At 46.4% G+C, this 21,606-nt stretch overlaps 1 protein-coding gene across 1 annotated transcript in view; it reads left to right on the plus strand.

Annotated features, from left to right (window-relative positions):
• SRRM4 (serine/arginine repetitive matrix 4) overlaps positions 1 to 21,606 on the plus strand; it is a 161,588-nt gene that overhangs the window by 114,898 nt on the left and 25,084 nt on the right. Inside the window, exons 3-7 of the mRNA XM_060121630.1 lie at positions 7,834 to 7,920; positions 10,619 to 10,690; positions 13,544 to 13,570; positions 15,338 to 15,388; positions 19,079 to 19,177. Of these exons, the coding sequence (XP_059977613.1) occupies positions 7,834 to 7,920; positions 10,619 to 10,690; positions 13,544 to 13,570; positions 15,338 to 15,388; positions 19,079 to 19,177 (336 nt within the window). The remainder of the gene's footprint in view (positions 1 to 7,833; positions 7,921 to 10,618; positions 10,691 to 13,543; positions 13,571 to 15,337; positions 15,389 to 19,078; positions 19,178 to 21,606) is intronic.

The raw sequence follows: 21,606 nt of genomic DNA on the forward strand, positions 1-21,606 counted from the left end.
CTTGCTCCGTGCTGGTCCAGGGCACATCGCATAAGTAAGCTCCCTCGTTCCTTGTAACGAACTAAGGACACAGGTCTCATGTTTTATACCCATCTTACAGATGATGAAAGTGATACTCATAGAGGCCACCCAGCTAGGAAGTAATAGAGCGGTAGTTCAAATCCAAGTGTGTCCGTTTCTGGAGCCAGCATTCTTCATGGCTGCATACTTCCCCTCCGCGTATCTGACCACTGTGTAGTGAACCACTGTATATGTGACCGCTGCATACTTAACTGCTGCGTGTTTAGCCGCCCCTTATGTCACTGTGGTGCACTTAACCACTATTCTGGCCCTACCGCCCCACTGTGTTCAAGGGCATACCCGGGAGACTGGTGCATGGAAAAGACGTAGAGGAAAGGCATTTGGGATTTAGGGAGGGGGTTAATCACCCCCCTCACAGACATCAAATCCATCCAGATTCAAGGGCTTTTTTTTTTCCTACCAGTATTTTTTTTTTTTGGTATAGTTAATTTGCAAAGTTGTTTTAGTTTCAAGTGTACAGTAAAGTGATTCAGATATATATATTCTTTTTCAGATTCTTTTCCATTGTAGGCTACTACAAGATATTGAGTCTAGTTTCCTGTGCTATACAGTAGGTCCCTGTTGTTTACCTATTTTATATATAGTGTGTATATGTTAATCCCAAACTCCTCATTTATCTCCCCCCTCCCACCCCACTCCATGTTTGTTTTCTATGTTTGTGAGCCTATTTCTGTTTTGTAAATAAGTTCATTTGTATCATTTTCTTAGATTCCACAAATAAATGATATATAATATTTGTCTTTCTCTGTAGGGCTTTTGGGTTTTATCTCATCACTTAAATCTGAGTTTAGGATAGTGGTTCCCAAACCTTGCTCCCCTGAGACCCTGGGGTATGAGAATGAAGTGACAGTAATTGACAGAAACAATAAAATCTTTCTCTATTTTATAAGACACATTTTTAAAAGGTCTTTTCTTTCTCCTTAAGCATTTATGCCTTAAGTGTTTTCAGTTTTTCTCAAATTCCTAGCAGCTGTTACACTGGGAAGTGTTTATATGAAACAAGATGATTTAACACGTGTCTAAATTATTTCATCCATTCATCCCTCATTTGGTCACTCAACAAATGTTTATTAGGCTCTTACTCTGTGTCAATCCCTCGTTGAAGGAAAAATTTGGAAGTGACTTACCGTGCTTACACAAGAGGTCTGTTTGCTTCCCGGGTATGTGTGCTGTGTTTTGTGCTTTATATAACACGTAAGTGTAGTTAACGAGCTAGGTACTTAATCCCTATGATTTTTATTTTTAACCTGCTAAAGGTGACTCTCTTGAAACGTTCTAGATATGGCTATATGATTTGTATTGGCTGACAATGCGGAGACCTTGACATATATTCTAATCACTGTATCGTTTTTTTCTACTAACTGTAAATACCAGATTCTTAGAATGTAATTAATCATGGCAGCATTTTATGATGTTTTGTAAAGAGTTGAGAAACTTCTGAAAGCTCAGCCACACAAACAAGTGTGAAAAGGCAGCTGGTTTCATGGGAAGGCTCTCAGGCTAGGAATCACACAGGCCTCGATTCAAGTTCCAGCTCGGATACTTCCTTACTGTGCAGCTGTGAGCAAGACAGTTCAACTCTCTTGAACCTGGTTTTCTTCGCCTGTAGAACGAGACAGTAAAAATCATAGCACCAAGATGGCGTGCCTGACGGAGACCCCAATCCGCACGAGCGTCCTTTCGGAAGTAACAGCTAGCAGTCGCCACTATGTTAACAGGCTCTTTGACCCTGATCCCCAGAAAGTTCTACAAGGTGTCATCTGAGTACCCCTTTAGGATTTGTTAGAAAGGAGACCCGACTGCAGCTGCTGGATTGCTGCCGGGACGAGGGACGAGAACGAGGCTGGCCAGCATTCAGCAGCAGACCCTCTCGAGACCGTCCGCTTGCCCGTGCTCCCGTTGGGTTACCACAGGTAGAAGCAGGACACAGGCTCAGCAGCAGCAGGCCATGACCCAGGAGGCGCAGTGAGGGACAGAGCTGCCGCTGTGTGGCTGACAGGGTCTTGGTGCTCCGGCCAGGTGTCAGGCCTGTGCCTCTGAGGTGGGAGAGCTGAGTTCAGGACATTGGTCCACCAGAGACTCCCGGCTCCATGTAATATCAAATGATGAAAGCTCTCCCAGAGATCTCCATCTCAATGCTAAGACCCAGCTCCACTCAACAACCAGCAAACTACAGTGCTGGACACCCTATGCCAAACAACTAGCAAGACAGGAACACAACCCCACCCATTAGCAGAGAGGCTGCCTAAAATCATACTAAGGTCACAAACACCCCAAAACACACCACTGGATGCAGTCCTGCCCACCAGAAAGACAAGATCCAGCCTCATCCACCAGAGCACAGGCACCAGTCCCCTCCACCAGGAAGCCTACACAACCCACTGAACCAACCTTAGCCACTGGGGGCAGACACCAAAAACAACAGGAACTATGAACCTGCAGCCTGCAAAAAGGAGACCCCAAACACAGTAAGATAAGGAAAATGAGAAGACAGAAAAACACACAGCAGATGAAGGAGCAAGGTAAAAACCCACCAGACCTAACAAATGAAGAGGAAATAGGCAGTCTACCTGAAAAAGAATTCAGAATAATGATAGTAAAGATAATCCAAAATCTTGGAAATAGAATGGAGAAAATACAAGAAACGTTTAACAAGGACCTAGAAGAACTAAAGAGCAAACGAACAATGATGAACAGCACAATAAATGAAATTAAAAATTCTCTAGAAGGAATCATTAGCAGAGTAACTGAGACAGAAGAACAGAGAAGTGACCTGGAAGATAAAATAGTGGAAATAACTACCACAGAGCAGAATAAAGAAAAAAGAATGAAAAGAATTGAGGACAGTCTTAGAGACCTCAGACAATATTAAACACACCAACATTCGAATTATAGCGGTGCCAGAAGAAGACAAGAGAAAGAAACAGACTGAGAAAATATTCGAAGAAATTATACTTGAAAACTTCCCCTAATATGGGAAAGGAAATAATCAAGTCCAGGAAGCACAGAGAGTCCCGTACAGGATAAATCCAAGGAGAAACACGCCAAGGCACATATTAATCAAACTATCAAAAATTAAATACAAAGAAAAAATATTAAAAGCAGCAAGGGAAAAGCAACAAATAGCACACAGGGGAATCCCCATAAGGTTAACAGCTGATCTTTCAACAGAAACTCTGCAAGCCAGAAGGGAGTGGCAAGACATATTTAAAGTGGTGAAGGGAAAAACCTACAACCAAGATTACTCTACCCAGCAAGGATCTCATTCAGATCTGACGGAGAAATTAAAACCTTTACAGACAAGCAAAAACTAAGAATATTCAGCACCACCAAACCAGCTTTTCAACAAATGCTAAAGGAATTTCTCTAGGCAGGAAACACAAGAGAAGGAAAAGACCTTCAATAACAAACCCAAAACAGTTAAGAAAATGGTAATAGGAACATACATATCGATAATTACCTTAAATGTAAATGGATTAAATGCTCCCACCAAAAGACATAGACTGGCTGAATGGATACAATAACAAGACCCATATATATGCTGTCTACAAGAGACCCACTTCAGACCTAGGGACACATACAGACTGAAAGTGAGGGGATGGAAAAAGGTATTCCATGCAAATGGAAATCAGAAGAAAGCTGGAGTAGCAATCGCATATCAGACAAAATAGACTTTAAAATAAAGATTATTAAGACAAAGAAGGACACTACATAATGATCAAGGGATCGATCCAAGAAGAAGATATAACAGTTGTAAATATTTATTCACCCAACAGAGGAACACCTCAATACATAAGGCAAATGTTAACAGCTATAAAATGGGAAATTGACAGTAACACAATCATAGTAGGGGACTTTAACACTTGCACCAATGGACAGATCCAAAATGAAAATAAATAAGGAAACACAAGCTTTAAATGATACATTAAACAAGATGGACTTAATTGATATTTATAGGACATTCCATCCAAAAACAACAGAATACATTTTCTTCTCCAGTGCTCATGGAACATTCTCCAGGATAGATCATATCTTGGGTCACAAATCAAGCCTTGGTAAATTTAAGAAAATTGAAATCATATCAAGTATCTTTTCCTACCACAATGCTATGAGACTAGATATCAGTTACAGGAAAAAATCTGTAAAAAATACAACCACATGGAGGCTAAACAGTACACTACTTAATAACCAGGATATCACTGAAGAAATCAAAGAAGAAATCAAAAAATACCTAGAAACAAATGACAATGGAAACATGACAACCCAAAACCTATGGGATGCAGCAAAAGCAGTAATAAAAGGGAAGTTTATAGCAATACAGTCCTACCTCAAGAAACAAGAAACATCTCAAATAAACAACCTTACCTTACACCTAAAACAATTAGAGAAAGAAGAACAAAAAAGCCCCAGCGTTAGCAGAAGGAAAGAAATCATAAAGATCAGATCAGAAATAAATGAAAAAAAATTAAGGAAATGATAGCAAAGAGCAATAAAACTAAAAGCTGGTTCTTTGAGAAGATTAACAAAATTGATAAACCATTAGCCAGACTCATCAAGACAAAATTCAACACCCACTTATGATAAAACCCTCCAGAAAGTAGGCATAGAGCGAACTTACCTCAGTATAATAAAGGCCATATATGACAAACCCACAGCCAACATCATTCCCAGTGGTGAAAAACTGAAACCATTTCCTCTAAGGTCAGGAGAAAGACAAGGTTGTCCACTCTCACCACTATTATTCAACATAGTTTTGGAAGTTTTAGCCACAGCAATCAGAGTAGAAAAAGAAATAAAAGAAATCCAAATCAGAAAAGAAGAAATAAAGCTGTCACTTTTTGCAGATGACATGATGCTATATGTAGAGAATCCTAAAGATGCCACCAGAAAACTGCTAGAGCTAATCAATGAATTTGGTAGAGTAGCAGGATACAAAATTAATGCACAGAAATCTCTTGCATTCCTATACACTAATGATGGAAAATCTGAAAGAGAAATTAAGGAAACACTCCCATTTACCATTGCAACAAAAAGAGTAAAATACCTAGGAATAAACCTACCTGAGGAGACAAAAGACCTACCTGTATGCAGAAAACTATAAGACACTGATGAAAGAAATTAAAGATGATACAAACAGATGGAGAGCTATACCATGTTCTTGGATTGGAAGAATCAACATTGTGAAAATGACTCTACTACCCAAAGCAATCTACAGATTCAGTGTAATCCCTATCAAACTACCAATGGCATTTTTCACAGAACTAGAACAATTTGTATGGAAACACAAAAGACCATAAATAGCCAAAGCAATCTTGAGAAAGAAAAACAGAGCTGGAGGAATCAGGCTCCCGGACTTCAGACTATACTACAAAGCTACAGTCATCAAGACAGTATGGTACTGGCACAAAAACAGAAATATAGATCAATGGAACAGGATAGAAAGCCCAGAGATAAACCCACGCACATATGGTCACCTTATTTTTGATAAAGGAGGCAAGAATATACACTGGAGGAAAGACAGCCTCCTCACTAAGTGGTGCTGGGAAAACTGTACAGGTACATGTAAAAATATGAAATTAGAACACTCCCTAACACCATACACAAAAATAAACTCAAAATGGATTTGAGACCTAAATGTAAGACCGGACACTATAAAACTCTTAGAGGAAAACATAGGAAGAACACTCTGACACAGCAAGATCTTTTTTGATCCACCTCCTAGAGTAATGGAAATAAAAACAAAAATAAACAAATGGGATCTAATGAATCTTTAAAGCTTTTGTACAGCAAAGGAAAATATAAACAAGATGAAAAGACAACTCTCAGAATGGGAGAAAATATTTGCAAACGACTCAACAGACAAAGGATTAATCTCCAAAATATATAAACAGCTCATGCAGCTCAATATTGATAAAACAAACAACCCAATCAAAAAATGGGCAGAAGACCTAAACAGACATTTCTCCAAAGAAGACATACAAATGGCCAAGAAGCACATGAAAAGCTGCTCAACATCACTAATCATTAGAGAAATGCAAATCAAAACTACAATGAGGTAACACCTCATACCGGTCAGAATGGGCATCATCAGAAAATCTACAAACAACAAATGCTGGAGAGGGTGTGGAGAAAAGGGAACCCTCTTGCACTGTTGGTGGGAATATAGATTGATACAGCCACTATGGGGAACAGTATAGAGGTTCCTTTAAAAACTAAAAATAGAACTACCGTATGACCCAGCAATCCCACTACTGGGCATATACCCTGAGAAAACCATAATTCAAAAAGAGTCATGTACCACAATGTTCATTGCAGCTCTATTTAAAATAGCCAGGACATGGAAGCAACCTAAGTGTCCATCGACAGATGAATGGATAAAGAAGATGTGGCACATATATACAATGGAATATTACTCAGCCATAAAAAGAAACGAAATTGAGTTATTTGTAGTGAGGTGGATGGACTTAGAGTCTGTCATACAGAGTGAAGTAAGTCAAAAAGAGAAAGACAAATACCGTATGCTAACACATATATATATAGAATCTAAAAAAAAAAACCATGGTTCTGAAGAACCTAGGGGCAGGACAGGACTAATGACGCAGATGTAGAGAATGGACTTGAGGACACGGGGAGGGGGAAGGGTGGGCTGGGACGAAGTGAGAGAGTGGCATAGACTTATATACACTACCAAATGTAAAATAGATAGCTGGTGGGAAGCAGCCGCATGGCACAGGGAGATCAGCTTGGTGCTTTGTGACCACCTAGAGGGGTGGGATAGGGAGGGTGGGAGGGAGACGCAAGAGGGCGGAGATATGGGGATATATGTATATGTATAGCTGATTCAGTTTGTTGTAGAGCAGAAACTAACACACCATTGTAAAACAATTATACTACAATAAAGATGTTAAAAAAAAATCGTAACACCCTTAAAGTGCTTTTGTGAGCATCAAAGTATATAAAACATTTGGTGCATAATAAGTGAATAAACGGTAGCTGTGTTGTTACTAATAATGATAGTAACATTTTATTAATAATCTGTTTTCCCAAAGAGGTTCAGCTGGGTTGGCATGTTTCAATTCCCAAGCAGTTTTTCATCCAAAACCATATCTTTTTGCCATGGGATAGTGCTTTAAAAAAAATCCCTGGAGCCTGCCCCAATTATAAAAGGAGATAACTTGACTTCATTTAACTGCAGCCTGAGCCTTTGAATTTAATTGAACAGCGAATAATTATTCCTGAAGAGCGGAGATTTTTGAGGTTCCGTGAAGCCATATAAGAAATGTATCTTCTTACATTAGACCTTGGCAAATATAGTTTTAATAATCAGCTGTTACTTAACCTACCTTCTGCCTCCTATTTAATTTCCAGCAGGAACTACAGACACGTTGTATTGTGGAGAGAGGGTGCTGAATTGCCGATTAATTATTTAAAAACTGATTTATTTACCAAGGTGAGCCATTTGCAAATTCAATAATAAATCTATTAAGGAGCAGTTAACCTCTGTAACTCTGATTTAACTAATCAATTGATGTTTGGGTAACGTACAGCATCTGTCTCATTAGGTCAGCATTAACTCCTTATTTGAGGCATTTAATCTGAAGTGTAACCAAATCAGCCATGAGATGGTAATTAAGTATTCACTATGGGTCCTTCACCCTCCAAGGAACTGGATCCTTTCCCAGCTGCAACAGCCCTGATTGGGGGTTTGGGGAGCCCTGTGTCCTCTAATACCCAGTTCTGTTTTCCCCTCAGTGCCTCCCAAGGCAAAGACTTGACGCCACCCGCTTCCTCCAGGGGGAAGAAGAAAAAGAAGAAAGCTACCCGGAAGAAGAGAAGGAGGTGAGGGCCCCAAGGGACATGGAATACTGAAGATGGGGGAATGGACAAAAGAGGGGTAATAAGGGCTTTGGAGTCAGACAGTGACTCCCCTGGGATTCAGATCCCCTCTATGCCTCTTAACTAGCTGTGTGACCTTAGGCAGGTCACTTCACCTCTCTGAGCCTGTTTCCACTTCTATAAAATGGTAGAAATACCTGCCTCTTGGGGTTTTATGAGAATTAGGTGAGAAAGTGGATGTGGAAGCAGCTGTCTCAGTGTCTGGCACATAGTAAATGACTAGTCTGAAGCATAGTTATGACCATGAATATTTACTTATTTATTTATTTTTGGAGACCTCACGTATGTGAGCGGCTGTACTAAGCACTGTGATCTCCATGATCTCTATTACGCTTGACCACGATCTAGCAGGCAGGATTATCCCCATTTTATTTATTTATTTATTTATTTATTTATTTATTTATTTTTTGCGCTACGCGGGCCTCTCACTGCTATGGCCTCTCCCTTCGCGGAGCACAGGCTCTGGACGCGCAGGCTCAGCGGCCATGGCTCACGGGCCCAGCCGCTCCGCGGCATGTGGGATCTTCCCGGACCGGGGCATGAACCCACGTCCCCTGCATCAGCAGGCGGACTCTGAACCACTGTGCCACCAGGGAAGCCCCCCATTTTATTTTTATTAAAAAAAATTTTCCCAGTTTTATTGAGATATAATTGACCTATAACATTGTATTAGTCCAAGGTTACAGCATCATGATTTGACATATGTTTATATTGCTAAATGATTACCACAGTAACTGTGGTTAACCTATCCATCACCTCATATAGTTACAATGGTTTTTCTTGTGATGAGATCTTTTAAGATCTAGTCTCTTAGCAGTACAGTATTGTCAACTCTAGTCACCATGACTCATTTCTCTTATAGCTGTTATCCCCATTTTAGAGATGAGAAAATAAAGTCTCAGAGAGGAGGTGACAGAACCTACAGACACTTGATTCCAGGCTCCTCAGTTGCTTCCACCACACGCAAATGCCAAGGATAATGGACTTTATATTTTTGGCCAGCTATTGACTCTTTTGTACCCTGTGAGGTTTTTCTATGTACAGTACCTTTTAATTTTTTTGTATTTAAAAATATTGCCGGAGTTTCTTCTAGGCTGTCAATCCCTAGACTAAAAGCAGGTTCAGTGTTCCACACCCCAAGGGCTGGTCAAAGAGATGTTCCTTAGAGGGGCGAGTTAAAAATCCCAGCAAACCTTGGAGGCAGTATTTGAAGAAGCCTGCAGGGGGCAGCAGAGAGCAGAGTCTGGATGACTCAGGCCCTAACTCGAGGTTTTCTGGGGCCCTGTTCCCTCCACACCCGTTTCACCTAGTTCTAAGGGGCTAGGCCCAAAGAGGACCCAGAGGGGACTGTGAATGAAGACCCTGAGTTCCAGCCATTCTAGGGCGAGGGGTGGAATTGGGGTAAGTGGCCTGAGCTTCCTGATTTTAGGTATGGACAGGAGAACACGTCAAAGAAGGAAACCAGAGGGATCAGGCTCCCATCATTCATTCATTCAGTCAGTCAGTATGTCCAGTGAGCACTCTTTGGGGACAAGTGCTATGATTCCCTAAGTCCGATTGTTTCTCAACCCTTCATAACCCCTGCAGACATGTTTTATTTGACCTGCAAAGTGTTTTTTGTCTTTTTAATTGGTGGCCATATATTAAAGCCAGGAGATGTCATACGAAAATATGTTTTTCTGGCAACTTCTATTCAAAAGGCAGGAGCTCTAGAAGCCCAGGCCTGCATTCCTACCTTGGACCTTCAGCTGATCTGAGAAGCAGCCATACCCCTGGGTCAGGTGCTCTCTGGTTCACCAGAGGCCTCACCACTCCTTACTGTCTCCCCTGCTCCCCCCCCCCACCCCCCGGCAACCTGCTGCATCCATTTAAGCTATCTGAGAGGCAGGCCTGTGTTGGCATTGAGTTTGCAGCTCCTGATATGCTTCAACCTTGGTATTTTATCAGTGGGAGAACAGGAGACTTGGAGTGAGCAGTGACATGCCTGAGGTGACTTATAAATTAATGATAGAGTCAGAATTGGAACTCGGGTTACCCGAACATCAGCCTTGAGTCATAATCATGATCCTAGGGCATCTCTGTTTCTCAGGTTACCCCTTCATGGCACCGCCGTGCTGAGTGCATCCTGGCAAGGTCTCCTGCAGGGGTTTGGTCTTACCAGGGAGACACAGGGTGGAGCAGAGGAGAGACCTTTAAAGTATGTGCAGTTTTGGAAGAGGGCAGCAGACAAAAATAAATACTTATGGCCTGACCAGGAGGGCAGCTATGGGTGCTATAGTGATTGAGAGCAAAGCCCCTGGGATCAGTGAGTCTTCAATTTGAATCTCAGCTCACCCACCTTCTTAACTGTGTGTCTTTGGGCAAGTCACTTTACCTCTCTGAACCCCGCTTTCTTTGTCTGAAAAGGGAGGGTAGCAATTGTACCTACCTAAGAAGTGTGTGGAAGGATTAAATGAGATAATACCTGTAGTAAAACACATGGTAACATTTGAAACAAATGCAAACTAACTCTACAAATTATCATCCTTGATGTGTGTTACTGAAAGACCTGAGGCATGTCTGGGGGCTGGAGAAGGGTCTCTATGAAACCAACCCTGGCCCTCAAAGCCTCCCTCTGAAGTGTGTCTCCCCTCCCCGGCAGGTCCCCATCATATAGCCCATCGCCTGTCAAGAAAAAGAAGAAGAAAAGTTCCAAGAAACATAAGAGACACAGGTACTGTCCTTCCTCCTCTGCAAATAAACAGGGATGTTCCCGCTGGGGTGAGGGTGGAGGTGACAGTGGATGGCACTGAAAGGTCATTTGGAAGCCTATCATTTCAGTTATAAAAAATACTCATCTACGTGTTGTCGTGTATTTGTATCTCGTCTAACTTGGGACTCTGGTTGCAAGGACCAGAGGCCCACGAATGCTAACTCAGGCCAGAGGGGGATTTGTTCTAAGGAGACAGGAATGTCTCAGGGACCAGCCAGGCCTCAGTGAGGGGCTAGAACCGATGAATGGAAAGCTGACACAACCCAAGCCGAACCCCCTAGTGCACACAGGGGGACGTGGACCCTGCACCCTGTTCCTGTCTCTTCATGTTGCCCACCCAGCCACAGGAAGATCCTGTATCTCTCGGTCTTGTTCCTTATTCCAAATTCCCAAGGAGAGACCTTTCTGGTTGGTCCAACTATGTCCTAGAGAATGGGATCCTGTGAAACATGGCTTCTGGATCATACACCCTTGTGGACAGTGGTTAAGGGGCATTAGGAACTGGACACACAGTCCCAAAGGAGCTCACTATACACAAGTGCATGTACACACACACACACACACACACACACACACACACACACACACACACACACACACACACACACACACACACACACACACACACACACACACACGTATGCTTATGGGGAAAATAAAAGACAGGAAGGCTATATGCCAGAGGTCTCAAATCTGTGATTAATGGGCCGAGCCAACATTTTGTAATTGAAAGATTTCACAATACAAAAATCAAAGCTTTCCTCCTCCTTTGTAAAATCAGAAGCTCTCTCTTCATTGGACCAGTTTTCCCACAGGCAGCCATCAGCTGGATCTGATGAGTTGCTGGGCGTTTAGACAGAGCGGAGGTGCCGCACTGTCCCCACCTAACCTGCTCCCCTCCATCTACACACATTTAAAAGAGCTTGTGTGGCCCCCTGGGCTCAGAGAGTTTGAAGCTATCTTGGTAAGTTAAGGTATTTGCTGTGGTTGGCTGTGGATGACAGGGAAAGAGTGGTTTATATTTTATTTTTGCTTATCTGTATCTTCCAATTTTCCTACACGGGTGGTGGATTATTTGTGCAATTAAACCATCACAGCAGAACAAAAGGTAAGAGGCCATTTGGGTTCCCCTCCCCGCCGCATCTCACCCTCTCGTTCAAAGTAGCCCCCACGTGGCTTTTCCCAACCCAGGGGTGTGGTTGCCTTTCAGCCCTTGTTGCCAGAAAGGTCTCAACTCAGTTTCGTCTCACCGATTATGTCCACCACCTGCCCAAACACGCCAACTGATGCTCTCTGAGTTTGTGCTCAAGACAAGGTGTGGGCGCAAACCAGTTGTAAAATGTTGCTAATTTGGTGTTCGAAGCTTCCCCAACACAGAGTCCTGGGTCGAGGCAGGGCCCGCCTGTGACCGCAGACTGCCGTGTCGTCACCTTCCTATGCTGAGCAGTTTGTCCCAGTTTAGGGGTTGGATGCGAAGCACAAGCATTTTTCTATAAGGATCTTGGGAGCCAGGTGGCTTCTTACTCAAGGGCTTCTTCTCACGGGAAAGAGACTAGGCCAGAGGGTTAGAAACAGGCTTTCTCTCTGGGGGCTACAGTTGGCCCAGGGGTTGTTGGAGGTTTAGAGCGAAGAAGTACCATAACATGGGGAATTAGGAGGGGGAAATACAGACGCCAGTTCTTCCCAAACCCTCATCTACTGAGCATCACTCTAATTCTAGTCCATTTTCTCCAAGTTCTTGAAATGTTTGCTTAGTGATGGTTGACTTTTTGGAGCTGGGATGTAGGGGTAGAGGATGCATTGAGCGTTTTTTTCTCCCTTTCAATTAACTAAGGCTTCAGGGTTAAAAAAATATATATATATATCCCATTTTTCACATCTATTTATTGAATACCTATTGTGTGTCACGAATTAGGATTCAGGGCCCTGAGAACAGAACAGTGACCAGAACCCAGTCCCTGCCCTCAAGTTGCTCACGTTCTAGTGGGGAAAGTGGTAGTCATATTACGCAGAAGTCTGTACCTTAGTGAGGCTAAGCTCAGAAGCTCACCCAGGGTTTGCGGGAACAGAGAGGAGGCACCAAACCAGCCTGAGTGGATTGGGAAACGCTACAAGGAGAAGATGACATCTGTGTGGGGCTCTGAAGAATGAATCGGCGTTACATAGGTGAAGCTGTGTGGCCCTTGGCAACTTAACTAACGTCTCTGAGCTTCAGTGTCTTTGTTAAATGGTTGTTAATAGTACTTCACAGGTTTGGGGAAGAGATTGAATGAGATTGTATGTGAGACATGCTTAGCACGGAGCCTGGCCACCAGTAAGGAGTTCCACCTGTGGAAGTCGGTTGTCTCATGAAGATGAAAATGATGATGATGATGATGATGAAGAATCCACAACTAGGGAGAGAAAAGACCAAAGTGAGACTCGGGGGAAGGGAAGAGGCAGAGGGACTCTCTTCTGGCCCCCCTCATGCAACCTTTTCCAGGACAGGCTTACTGACAAATTTGGGTGAGCATTGAAACACTGGTAGGTTTTGACCTGGAAATTCAAAATGCAAACCAACGTTTCCCATATGATCTTCAAATCTAAAAGAGGAGGAGGATTTGCCAGGTGTCCCGGTCCCCCTGTAGCCTGATCACAAATGCACTGATACATCCATCCCGGGAAAAGAAACTTCAGACTCACATTTATTTTCTTCCCTCCCTCCCTCCGTTCCTTTCTTCCCTCTTCCTTCCTCTCTTTCACTCCCTCCCCGTCTCTCTCCTTTCCTCCCTCCCTCTCTCTCTTCCTTTTTTTTTTTTTTTTGCCCTCAATCAGGTCATTCTCCAAGAAGAGAAGGCACAGGTAAGCATCTTGTTGCCTCTCGCTACCTGCTTAGCTTTCTGCTTTCCTAACCAGGTGTAGGCAGCATCTAGGGTCAAGCTCTCTGCCTCTACCTCTGCATTCACGCCCCCTTCATCTTCCTGGGCCTCAGTTTCCTCTGAAATGAAGGCCGTGATCTGGTTTCCCCGAAAGTTCCAAGCCAGACTTTCGGTTTCCCCCAGGCCAGGTGGCTGCTGCCGGACCAGCTCCTACCGATTCCTCTCCCTGGCAGGTCTCGCCACCCTTGCCAGAGTCTGTTTGACCGTTGGTTGAAATCTTGGGTTGGGGCATGTAGAGAAGCATCAGCCCCAGACACGCCACCAAAGCCTTCCCAGGTCCTAGCCAAGGGACAGAGGCCGAGTGCTAGAAGCACAGGGTGAGCACACGTAACGCTGTCACCTGTGGGGTACTCGCTATAAACCAGATCCTGTGCTAAGCCTTTTCCATGCGTGTGTGTATTTAATCTCCATTAATCCCCTTCACAACGCTGTGTGGTGGATATCCTTATTATTTCCACTTTACAGATGAAGAAACTAAGACTCAGGAGGTGTGGCAGGCATGTCCACAGACACACGGTCAGAAGGTGGCAGGGCCAAAACTCAAACCCAAATCTGTCAGATAGAGGGTCAGGACACCCTTCCGTGGCTTCCAAAATAACAATAGCACAGTTCCAGCAGCTGGCAGAGTGCAAAGGCCTTTCATCCATTCGGTGAACAAGTAGACACTGATAACCAGTGTCATCCATCCGCTCAGCCCAACAGCTTGAGCAATGGCCCCATTTTAAGGGCAAGGAAACTGGGTCTTCAAAAGGAGAGGTAACCTGCCTGATGTCACACAGCGGCTCAGCAGCAGAGCCAGGATGTGAATTTGGATCGTTCAGTGAGGTCCTGGGCTCTCCACCTCCCAGGCTGAGTCCCAGACACATGCCAAGGTGCGATTTCAGTTGGGTGAAATCAAATTTTCTCGTTCTCAGGACTTAGGTCAGTGATACGTTCCTGGTGCCCCTCTGACGCCGGTCTGGCTTGAACTACCAAATAGCGTTCGCCGTCTGGGGCCTCTGTTTGATGATGCTGGGACCCTGAGTCGTAATTGTCCACTCTGCCCACACCCCAGTACTGTGACTTTAAAAGAAAACAGATACTTGAATATTCACGAGCAGAACGTTTCAGAATCTGCCAACTTCATGAGGCTTTAGAGCAGCTCCCTGGATATTCCATTCTTTTCTCTTAGAAATTGATTGGACAGCAGTCAGGAGGACGGGCCCTGGGGACCCATGGTCTCAGGCCACTTTCCAGCTCACCTGTGTGATCCTGGTCAAGTTCCTTAGCCCGTCTAAGGCTCAGTTTCTATTTCTGGAAAATGAGTGCTTATTAAATGTGCCGCTGCCCATAGGTTGTAGGGAGAATGAAATGAGATTATTGCCAAGAGGTATTAGCACAGTGCTTACCTGATAAGAAAGCCTCAAAGCATGGCAGATATGATGACCTTTGCTACTGCTGTTATTGTGAAGCTACCAGAGCTGATCTTAGCATCCTCCGTCCCCCAGCCCCAGTCTGTACGTGTGGGCTGGTGTGTCTAGCTGAACCCACTGGGTGAAAACGTTGGCAGGAACTGCTCTGATCTTAGAAACGATCGGCGTCCATTCCCAAACTGCCTGAATCTAGTGACCACCGTGTGTTAAGCATCTTGACTACTTTATCTTTCGCTAGAATTTTGCATCTTTCGGTTAACTGGCCATTTCCCATTCAGCTCCTCCAGCCCAAAAAACAAAAGAAGGGAAGAGAAGAGGCACAAAAAACAGTAAGTAGATTCCACCTGCAACATACTATCCAGCTTGGGGAGGTGGGGGACTGACCTGTGAACAGCCAGAGGGTTAGAATTGCCAAAGAAGTGGGGACCGGGAGAGGAGGGTGGGCGAACAAGAGGGGAGAAGGAAGAGGAAGCAGAACTGTGTGTAGACCTGCAGTTGTGGGTTTGTCATGCATGGGTGCATAAGGTTGTGTATGTGATGTGTGTGTATGCATGCATGTCTGTGTCTGCATGAAAGTGAACGGTGTGCATGTGTGTGAATTCTGTGTGCCTGTGTGCGTTGTGTAACGTTTGTACGTGTGCGTATATGTGTAGCGTGCACTGTGTAAATGCTACCTGTGCATTCTTCCATCGTGCGAACATCTGTGTGCAATGCAGGTGCATAGTGTGTGTGTGGGGGGGGGGTATATATCTGTGTTCACACGAATGCATATGTGTGCCCATGCTTACGTGAGCATGAATAGCATGCATGTAGGTGCCCTGTCTGCTACTGTGTGCTAGTTCGGTGCCCTCGGCGTGTGCACCGCTTAATCTGCGTGCATTACTCATAGGGAGGGTGCGGGATGGGGTTTACCTGTGCACTGTGTGTGTACAGGTGGGTAAGGGGACATGATCACATGCGTGCACACACGTGTGTGTGCATGTGAGTCCCAGCCCCAGCCTCTGGGCTTAGAGCATAGAGATATCAGGGGAGCTCCTACCCCCGGCCTCGGGTCCTAGCTGGTTCACGGTTTATAGCTGGTAGTAGAAATTCACATCAGCCAGCGCTGCCTGAAGAGTTCAGTTCCCAGCCAAATTAAAAGTAAATTTGGTTACAACCCATCTACTTTATACCCTTGCAGATGTTAGTGAGTGTGTTTTCCAATCAACTAACATTTTATCTCCCACCAAGAAGCTTCTAAAGCGAGAATCAAAGGCAATGGGATGAAAGTCAGTGGGCTGCTGGGGAGGGAAAAGAGGAAGCAGGGCGTGGCGCTCAGCTTTGCCGGCCTGAAGCGCCTCACCCAAGGTCAGTGCGAAAGAGGGCATTTCAGGCACCACCACGGGGGCCTGGGGAACGCTCCAGAAGGAAGCAGTAGAGCTGTGAGTTAGCTCAGGGAAGAACTTCCCGATCATCAAGCTTGTTCAGTTCACGTCAAGAGGCAATCACTGGTCATCTGTATAGAGTACACGCTCACGCTAAGCACAGACAGAGCCTGTTCTCAGAGGCTTCAGCATGGCTTGTCCGTGGAGCTGTGGTCTAGACAGTCACTGAGCTGGGGGCTGCGCCCAGACCCCAAGAGTTCTGGGAAGATCATGACAGAGGCACGGACTGCCTGCCTGAGGGCAGCAAGGTGGCCACCCTGCCCAGTGCCAAGAGTTGGACGAGTCTCAGAAATCACTAGCGGGACATAAAAGAAGGTTGTGAAAGCCAAAACACGAGAGTCAGGAGAAGGAGAAGCAAGAAACACAAGGCGCCCCTGAGATCAGGTGGTTGTTCTTGCCAAGATCCATGGTTAGTTAAGGCGGCTTGTAAACAGGGGACTGCTGGCGTAACTTACTTCCTCTTATTCAGCATCCCTTAGAGAGGCCCTAACAGGTGTCAGGCCCTGTGCGGGGCCCGAGGACAGAGATTAGACAGATGTGCCTCCCGGCCTCCAGGAGCTCGCAGCAGGACACCGGGGACAGATGTGGGACAGGTCACAGCACAGCAGTGGCAGATGGAAGCCCTGGGTGAGGTGGGAGCCCGGGTGCAGGAAAGAGGGCGTGGTGGTGAGGGGAGGCTTCCTGAGGGAGGGGCGGCTTAGGCTGGGGCAAAGGATGGAGGTAACCATTCTAGGCTGCAGGTTAGGCAAGTGGCTTAATCTCTCTGTGCCTTGGTTTCTGCATCTGTAAAATAGGAGTAATAAGAGAATCCACTTTGTAGGTTGTTTTGAGGAGTAGATGAGTCCATTTAAGGAAAATGCTTAGAACCCAGTGCCTGGCAGGCAGTATGTGTTAGAGACGGGTTACCTACCATCCCCGTCACCATCACCACCATCCCCATCACCACAATCCCCATCACCATCATCCCCATCACCACCATCCCCATCACCACCATCCCCATCCCCATCATCACCATCATCACCACCATCATCACCACCATCCCCATCACCATCATCACCACCATCACCATCCCCATCATCACCATCCCCATCATCACCATCCCCATCATCATCATCACCATCACCACCATCACCACCATCACCATCATCACCATCACCATCACCACAATCCCCATCACCATCATCCCCATCCCCACCATCCCCATCCCCATCATCACCATCATCACCACCATCATCACCACCATCCCCATCACCATCATCACCACCATCACCATCCCCATCATCACCATCCCCATCATCACCATCCCCATCATCACCATCACCATCATCACCATCACCATCATCATCATCCCCATCACCACCATCCCCATCACCATCATCCCCATCACCATCATCACCATCACCATCACCATCATCCCCATCACCATCATCACCATCACCATCACCATCATCCCCATCACCACCATCAGGGCATCGTAAAATGTGGGAAATGTGTGAGCCAGAATACAAGCACCTCGGGGTTGCTTGAGCCTTTCAAACCAGGGCTCTGGATGCCAGGCAAGGAGGCTGGAGAGCTAGGCAGAGGCTGGCTCCTGAAGGTGCTTGGGGTTCAAGGTCAGAGCTTGGACTTGACATAAGGACAATTGGAGGGCTTTAAACAGGGAAGGGATATGGTCTGATGATCACATTACCAGAATCCCTGAGTCTTTTGTTGGGATAACCAAGGTACCTCACAATAGAATCATCTCTAACTCCCACTGGCTTCCTGACTTGGCCCAAACTATTGACATTCCTTGTACATCCTCAGTGACCACTGCCACTGCTACTGCTACTTCTGAGTCATCATTATTATTTAGAGAAAGCTAAAGTAACCTGTTATAGCACCAGTTTTAGTGGCAGCGGTAACAGTTATTGGTAGTGTAATTTTTGTTGTCGACGTTTGTAACTCCCTCTGAGAGTGGGCTTTTGACTCCATGCTAAGAATCCAGACTTACCTTTCCAGGGCTGAGGTTACAGATTGGCAGCCCAAAGGCCTAATGGATTCTGCAAATGTGTTTTGTTAGCCCCAAACTGTGTCTTTTTAAAAAAAAAAATGAGCTTCCATTTAAAATAGGAATAATTTACATAAAACTCTCAACTTCTATATTCACTTGAAAAATTAGAAGATACAGCACCACGGCACTATTCTGGAGACAAAACACTTGCTTTAGCCCATGCCCTTCAGCTGGTTGGTATTTTCTGAGTGCCTGACTGATACACACATTACGGTATCTGACTGGTTCGTGAAACTGTGTGAAATCCGAGACTCCTGCTTCAGGCGAGGGAGAGGTGTTGTGTGCAGGTGACGATTCTGCTCCCAGCAGAGCCCTGGGGAGCAGGCCGTCTCCCTCAGGCGACCCCTTTCTGCTCTCTTGTGTTAGGGATGGCTGGTTACACAGGCGGGAGGCGGGGGTGATGCGAGGGGCCGGTCGGGAGAGATGCATGACCTTGGGAGGGACAGTGACTCGGGCGCAAGAGAAGGATGTGTGTCACAAGGTCAAAAACTCTGTCTCTCTCTCCTCTGATTTGTTCCTTCTCACCCTCCACCCGCCCCAAGATCGCGAAGCCGGCCCCGAAAGTCTCACCGCCACCGTCATCACCACTGCGCCTCGCGATCTCAGAGTTCGGAGTCCCGCTCCTCAAGCTGTGACAGCAGGTAACCCCCTCCCTGAGACACCTCCTCACCCCGGCATCTGCCCAGAGTCCGTCTGAGACGCGGTCACCGTCAGCTCTGCCTCCCACTGTCACTGTTGGGGAGGCCGCTTTCCCAGCAGAGGGGCGCCCCCGCCTCGCACTCAGGCTGTCTGCACTTCCCGGTAGAGAAGGGGCTGCAGACAGACGGACCCGCTGCCCCACCTACAGGACTTGCTAACACCGTGCGTCGGTGTCCAGGTGCTGAGCACTCTTCCTCATCCCCTGTGTGATCCCCTGTCCAGCCCTACGAAGGAGGCACTATTGTCATCCCCATTTTAGAGATGAGGAAACTGAGGCACAGAGAGGTTAAGGAACTTGCCAGGCACTTAGCTACTAAGTGACAGAGCTTAGGACTGAACTGGGGCATCTGGCTCTGCACTTGACTGTCTCTCACTAAGGGTTGTTCTAAGCACAGAGAAGCTAAGTGACCTATGAAAGGCCACACAGCACAAGGTACCTAGCTCTGAGGCCCTTCCGAGTCTGGTTTCTCCTAACCTGGAACCTCTTTTTGCTGACACATTGGCTGCCCCGGCCTGAGAAGAGGAAGAGGTTCTTGTGGGTGAGGGGAGGGAGTGGGGCTTCGCTGATGCTGGCGTTTGACATTGTTGAGACCAGTGGGAACATCAAGGGCCCCCTGATGGTACCAGGCCAGCTTCCAGATGTCAGAGGCTCCTTTATTCTTTCTTAAGTGCTTCTCACACTTGGCTACGTGGTCATGTCACTTGGGAAGGTTTAAAAATCTCACTGTCCCGGTCCCAGTGAAGTCAGAACGTCTAGAGGAAAGAGGAGGAGAAATATGTCCCTAAATTCTACTCCGAGCCAGGCGCTGTGCTGCAGCTGCAAATACATTCTCTCTCTTAATCACCCCAGTCACACCATGAGCTAGACCAGAGCTTCTCCACTTTGGCTGCACTGTGGTCGCTTTGGAAGTTTTTAAAAATACCAGTGCCTGGATCCCAGCTCCACACATTCTGATCTAATCCAGATGAGGTAGGGCCAGGGCAGCGAGATTTTTACATCTCCCAGGTGATGTGAATGTGGAGCCAGGTGGAAAAGCGTTTGAACGGAGAAAGCAGCCCCTGGCGTCGAGTACTGGAGCCTTGGTGTCCCCACTGGACAGCAGCAGCTTCAAAGGGCATCACCATCGCACAAGGCTGCTCTGTGAGCCTGAGTCCAGACAACAGCAAGACCCTTCTGTAATCAGGTCCGAGCCCAGACAAAACAGGAACTTTGTCCAGAACCCAAAAGTAGCCCAGCATCTCTCCATCCTGGCAAACGTGAGTGACTGCTGCTCCTTTACCAGTTACAGCCTTGACCTCAGACGCCCAATCAGAGAGTTACCTCCGCTTTCTGACAGCACCCAGTCCAGGCCGAAGCCAGCTCTCTGCGTGCTCCCAGAGTCCCCGACCATGTGCTCATAATAGGTTCTCTCTCTAACACCCTCGGACAGAGACGTCCTCCACTCCCCCGTGACGCGCATTCCCTGCCAGTGCAGGGAGCAGTAACGATGCTTGTTCAAGTACAGGGCACCCCCAGTGGGCTTTATCTGGAGGGTGTTGACGCACTGAGCTCAACTGCATTACAGACATTTACAGCCGAGAAGCCTGCGTGTTGGTGGGCAAAGGGGTCCGAGCAGGGTCACGGAGACTGGCAGAGCTGACACCAGGACCCAGGTCTGTGTGACTCAGCCTGAGGCCTGGGCTGGAGGGCGGTGCAGGGCCTGCTTGTTGACTCTCGGCGCGCCCCACTCTACCTTCTCCGAAGCTTACCTCTTCAGGAGAGGGCTCACATCGCAGCCCTGGCCCCAGCCCTCCTGCTGCTGTCACATCTCCTGCTGCTGTTGCCGCCCGAGCTCCCCAGTGCCTGTTGGGCTGAGAGGCACTACAGCACGGGTGGGAGCAACCTGAGAGCTGGCCCTCGGGCCACACACTCAGTAGAAAAGTGACCTGGAGGCCCCAGAGCAGAGAGGGACACTCCAGCGCAAGAACCAGAGGCATTGGTTCCCACGGGGACCCTCGTTCCACCACTTACAAGCTGTGTGACCTCAGGCAGGTCCCTAAACATCTCTGAGCCTCAGCTCTCTCATCTGAAAATAAGAAAGTAATATCTGCCCCGTGTATGTCTTCAAGTTGTAGAGGGGACTATGAAAGCACCTGAAGAGGGGCTTACAGGTGCCGTGCAAATCCACAAGGTGTTATTTTCATCACTGCTGTGACTCAGAGCTCACAGGTAATGCAGAGTCCAAACACACCCTCTCTAAGGAGTCAGAGATTCCTTTGGTCTCCACTGCAGACAGGCTTGCAGAGGCATCTTTGTCGTTGTTGTCAGATATTTTCTTTTTAAGTTTTGGGTGACAGTCAATAAGATGCCTCTGTTTCACAGATGGTAAAG

Source organism: Lagenorhynchus albirostris, chromosome 14 (genome assembly GCF_949774975.1).
Source record: "Lagenorhynchus albirostris chromosome 14, mLagAlb1.1, whole genome shotgun sequence".
NCBI lineage: Eukaryota > Metazoa > Chordata > Mammalia > Artiodactyla > Delphinidae > Lagenorhynchus > Lagenorhynchus albirostris.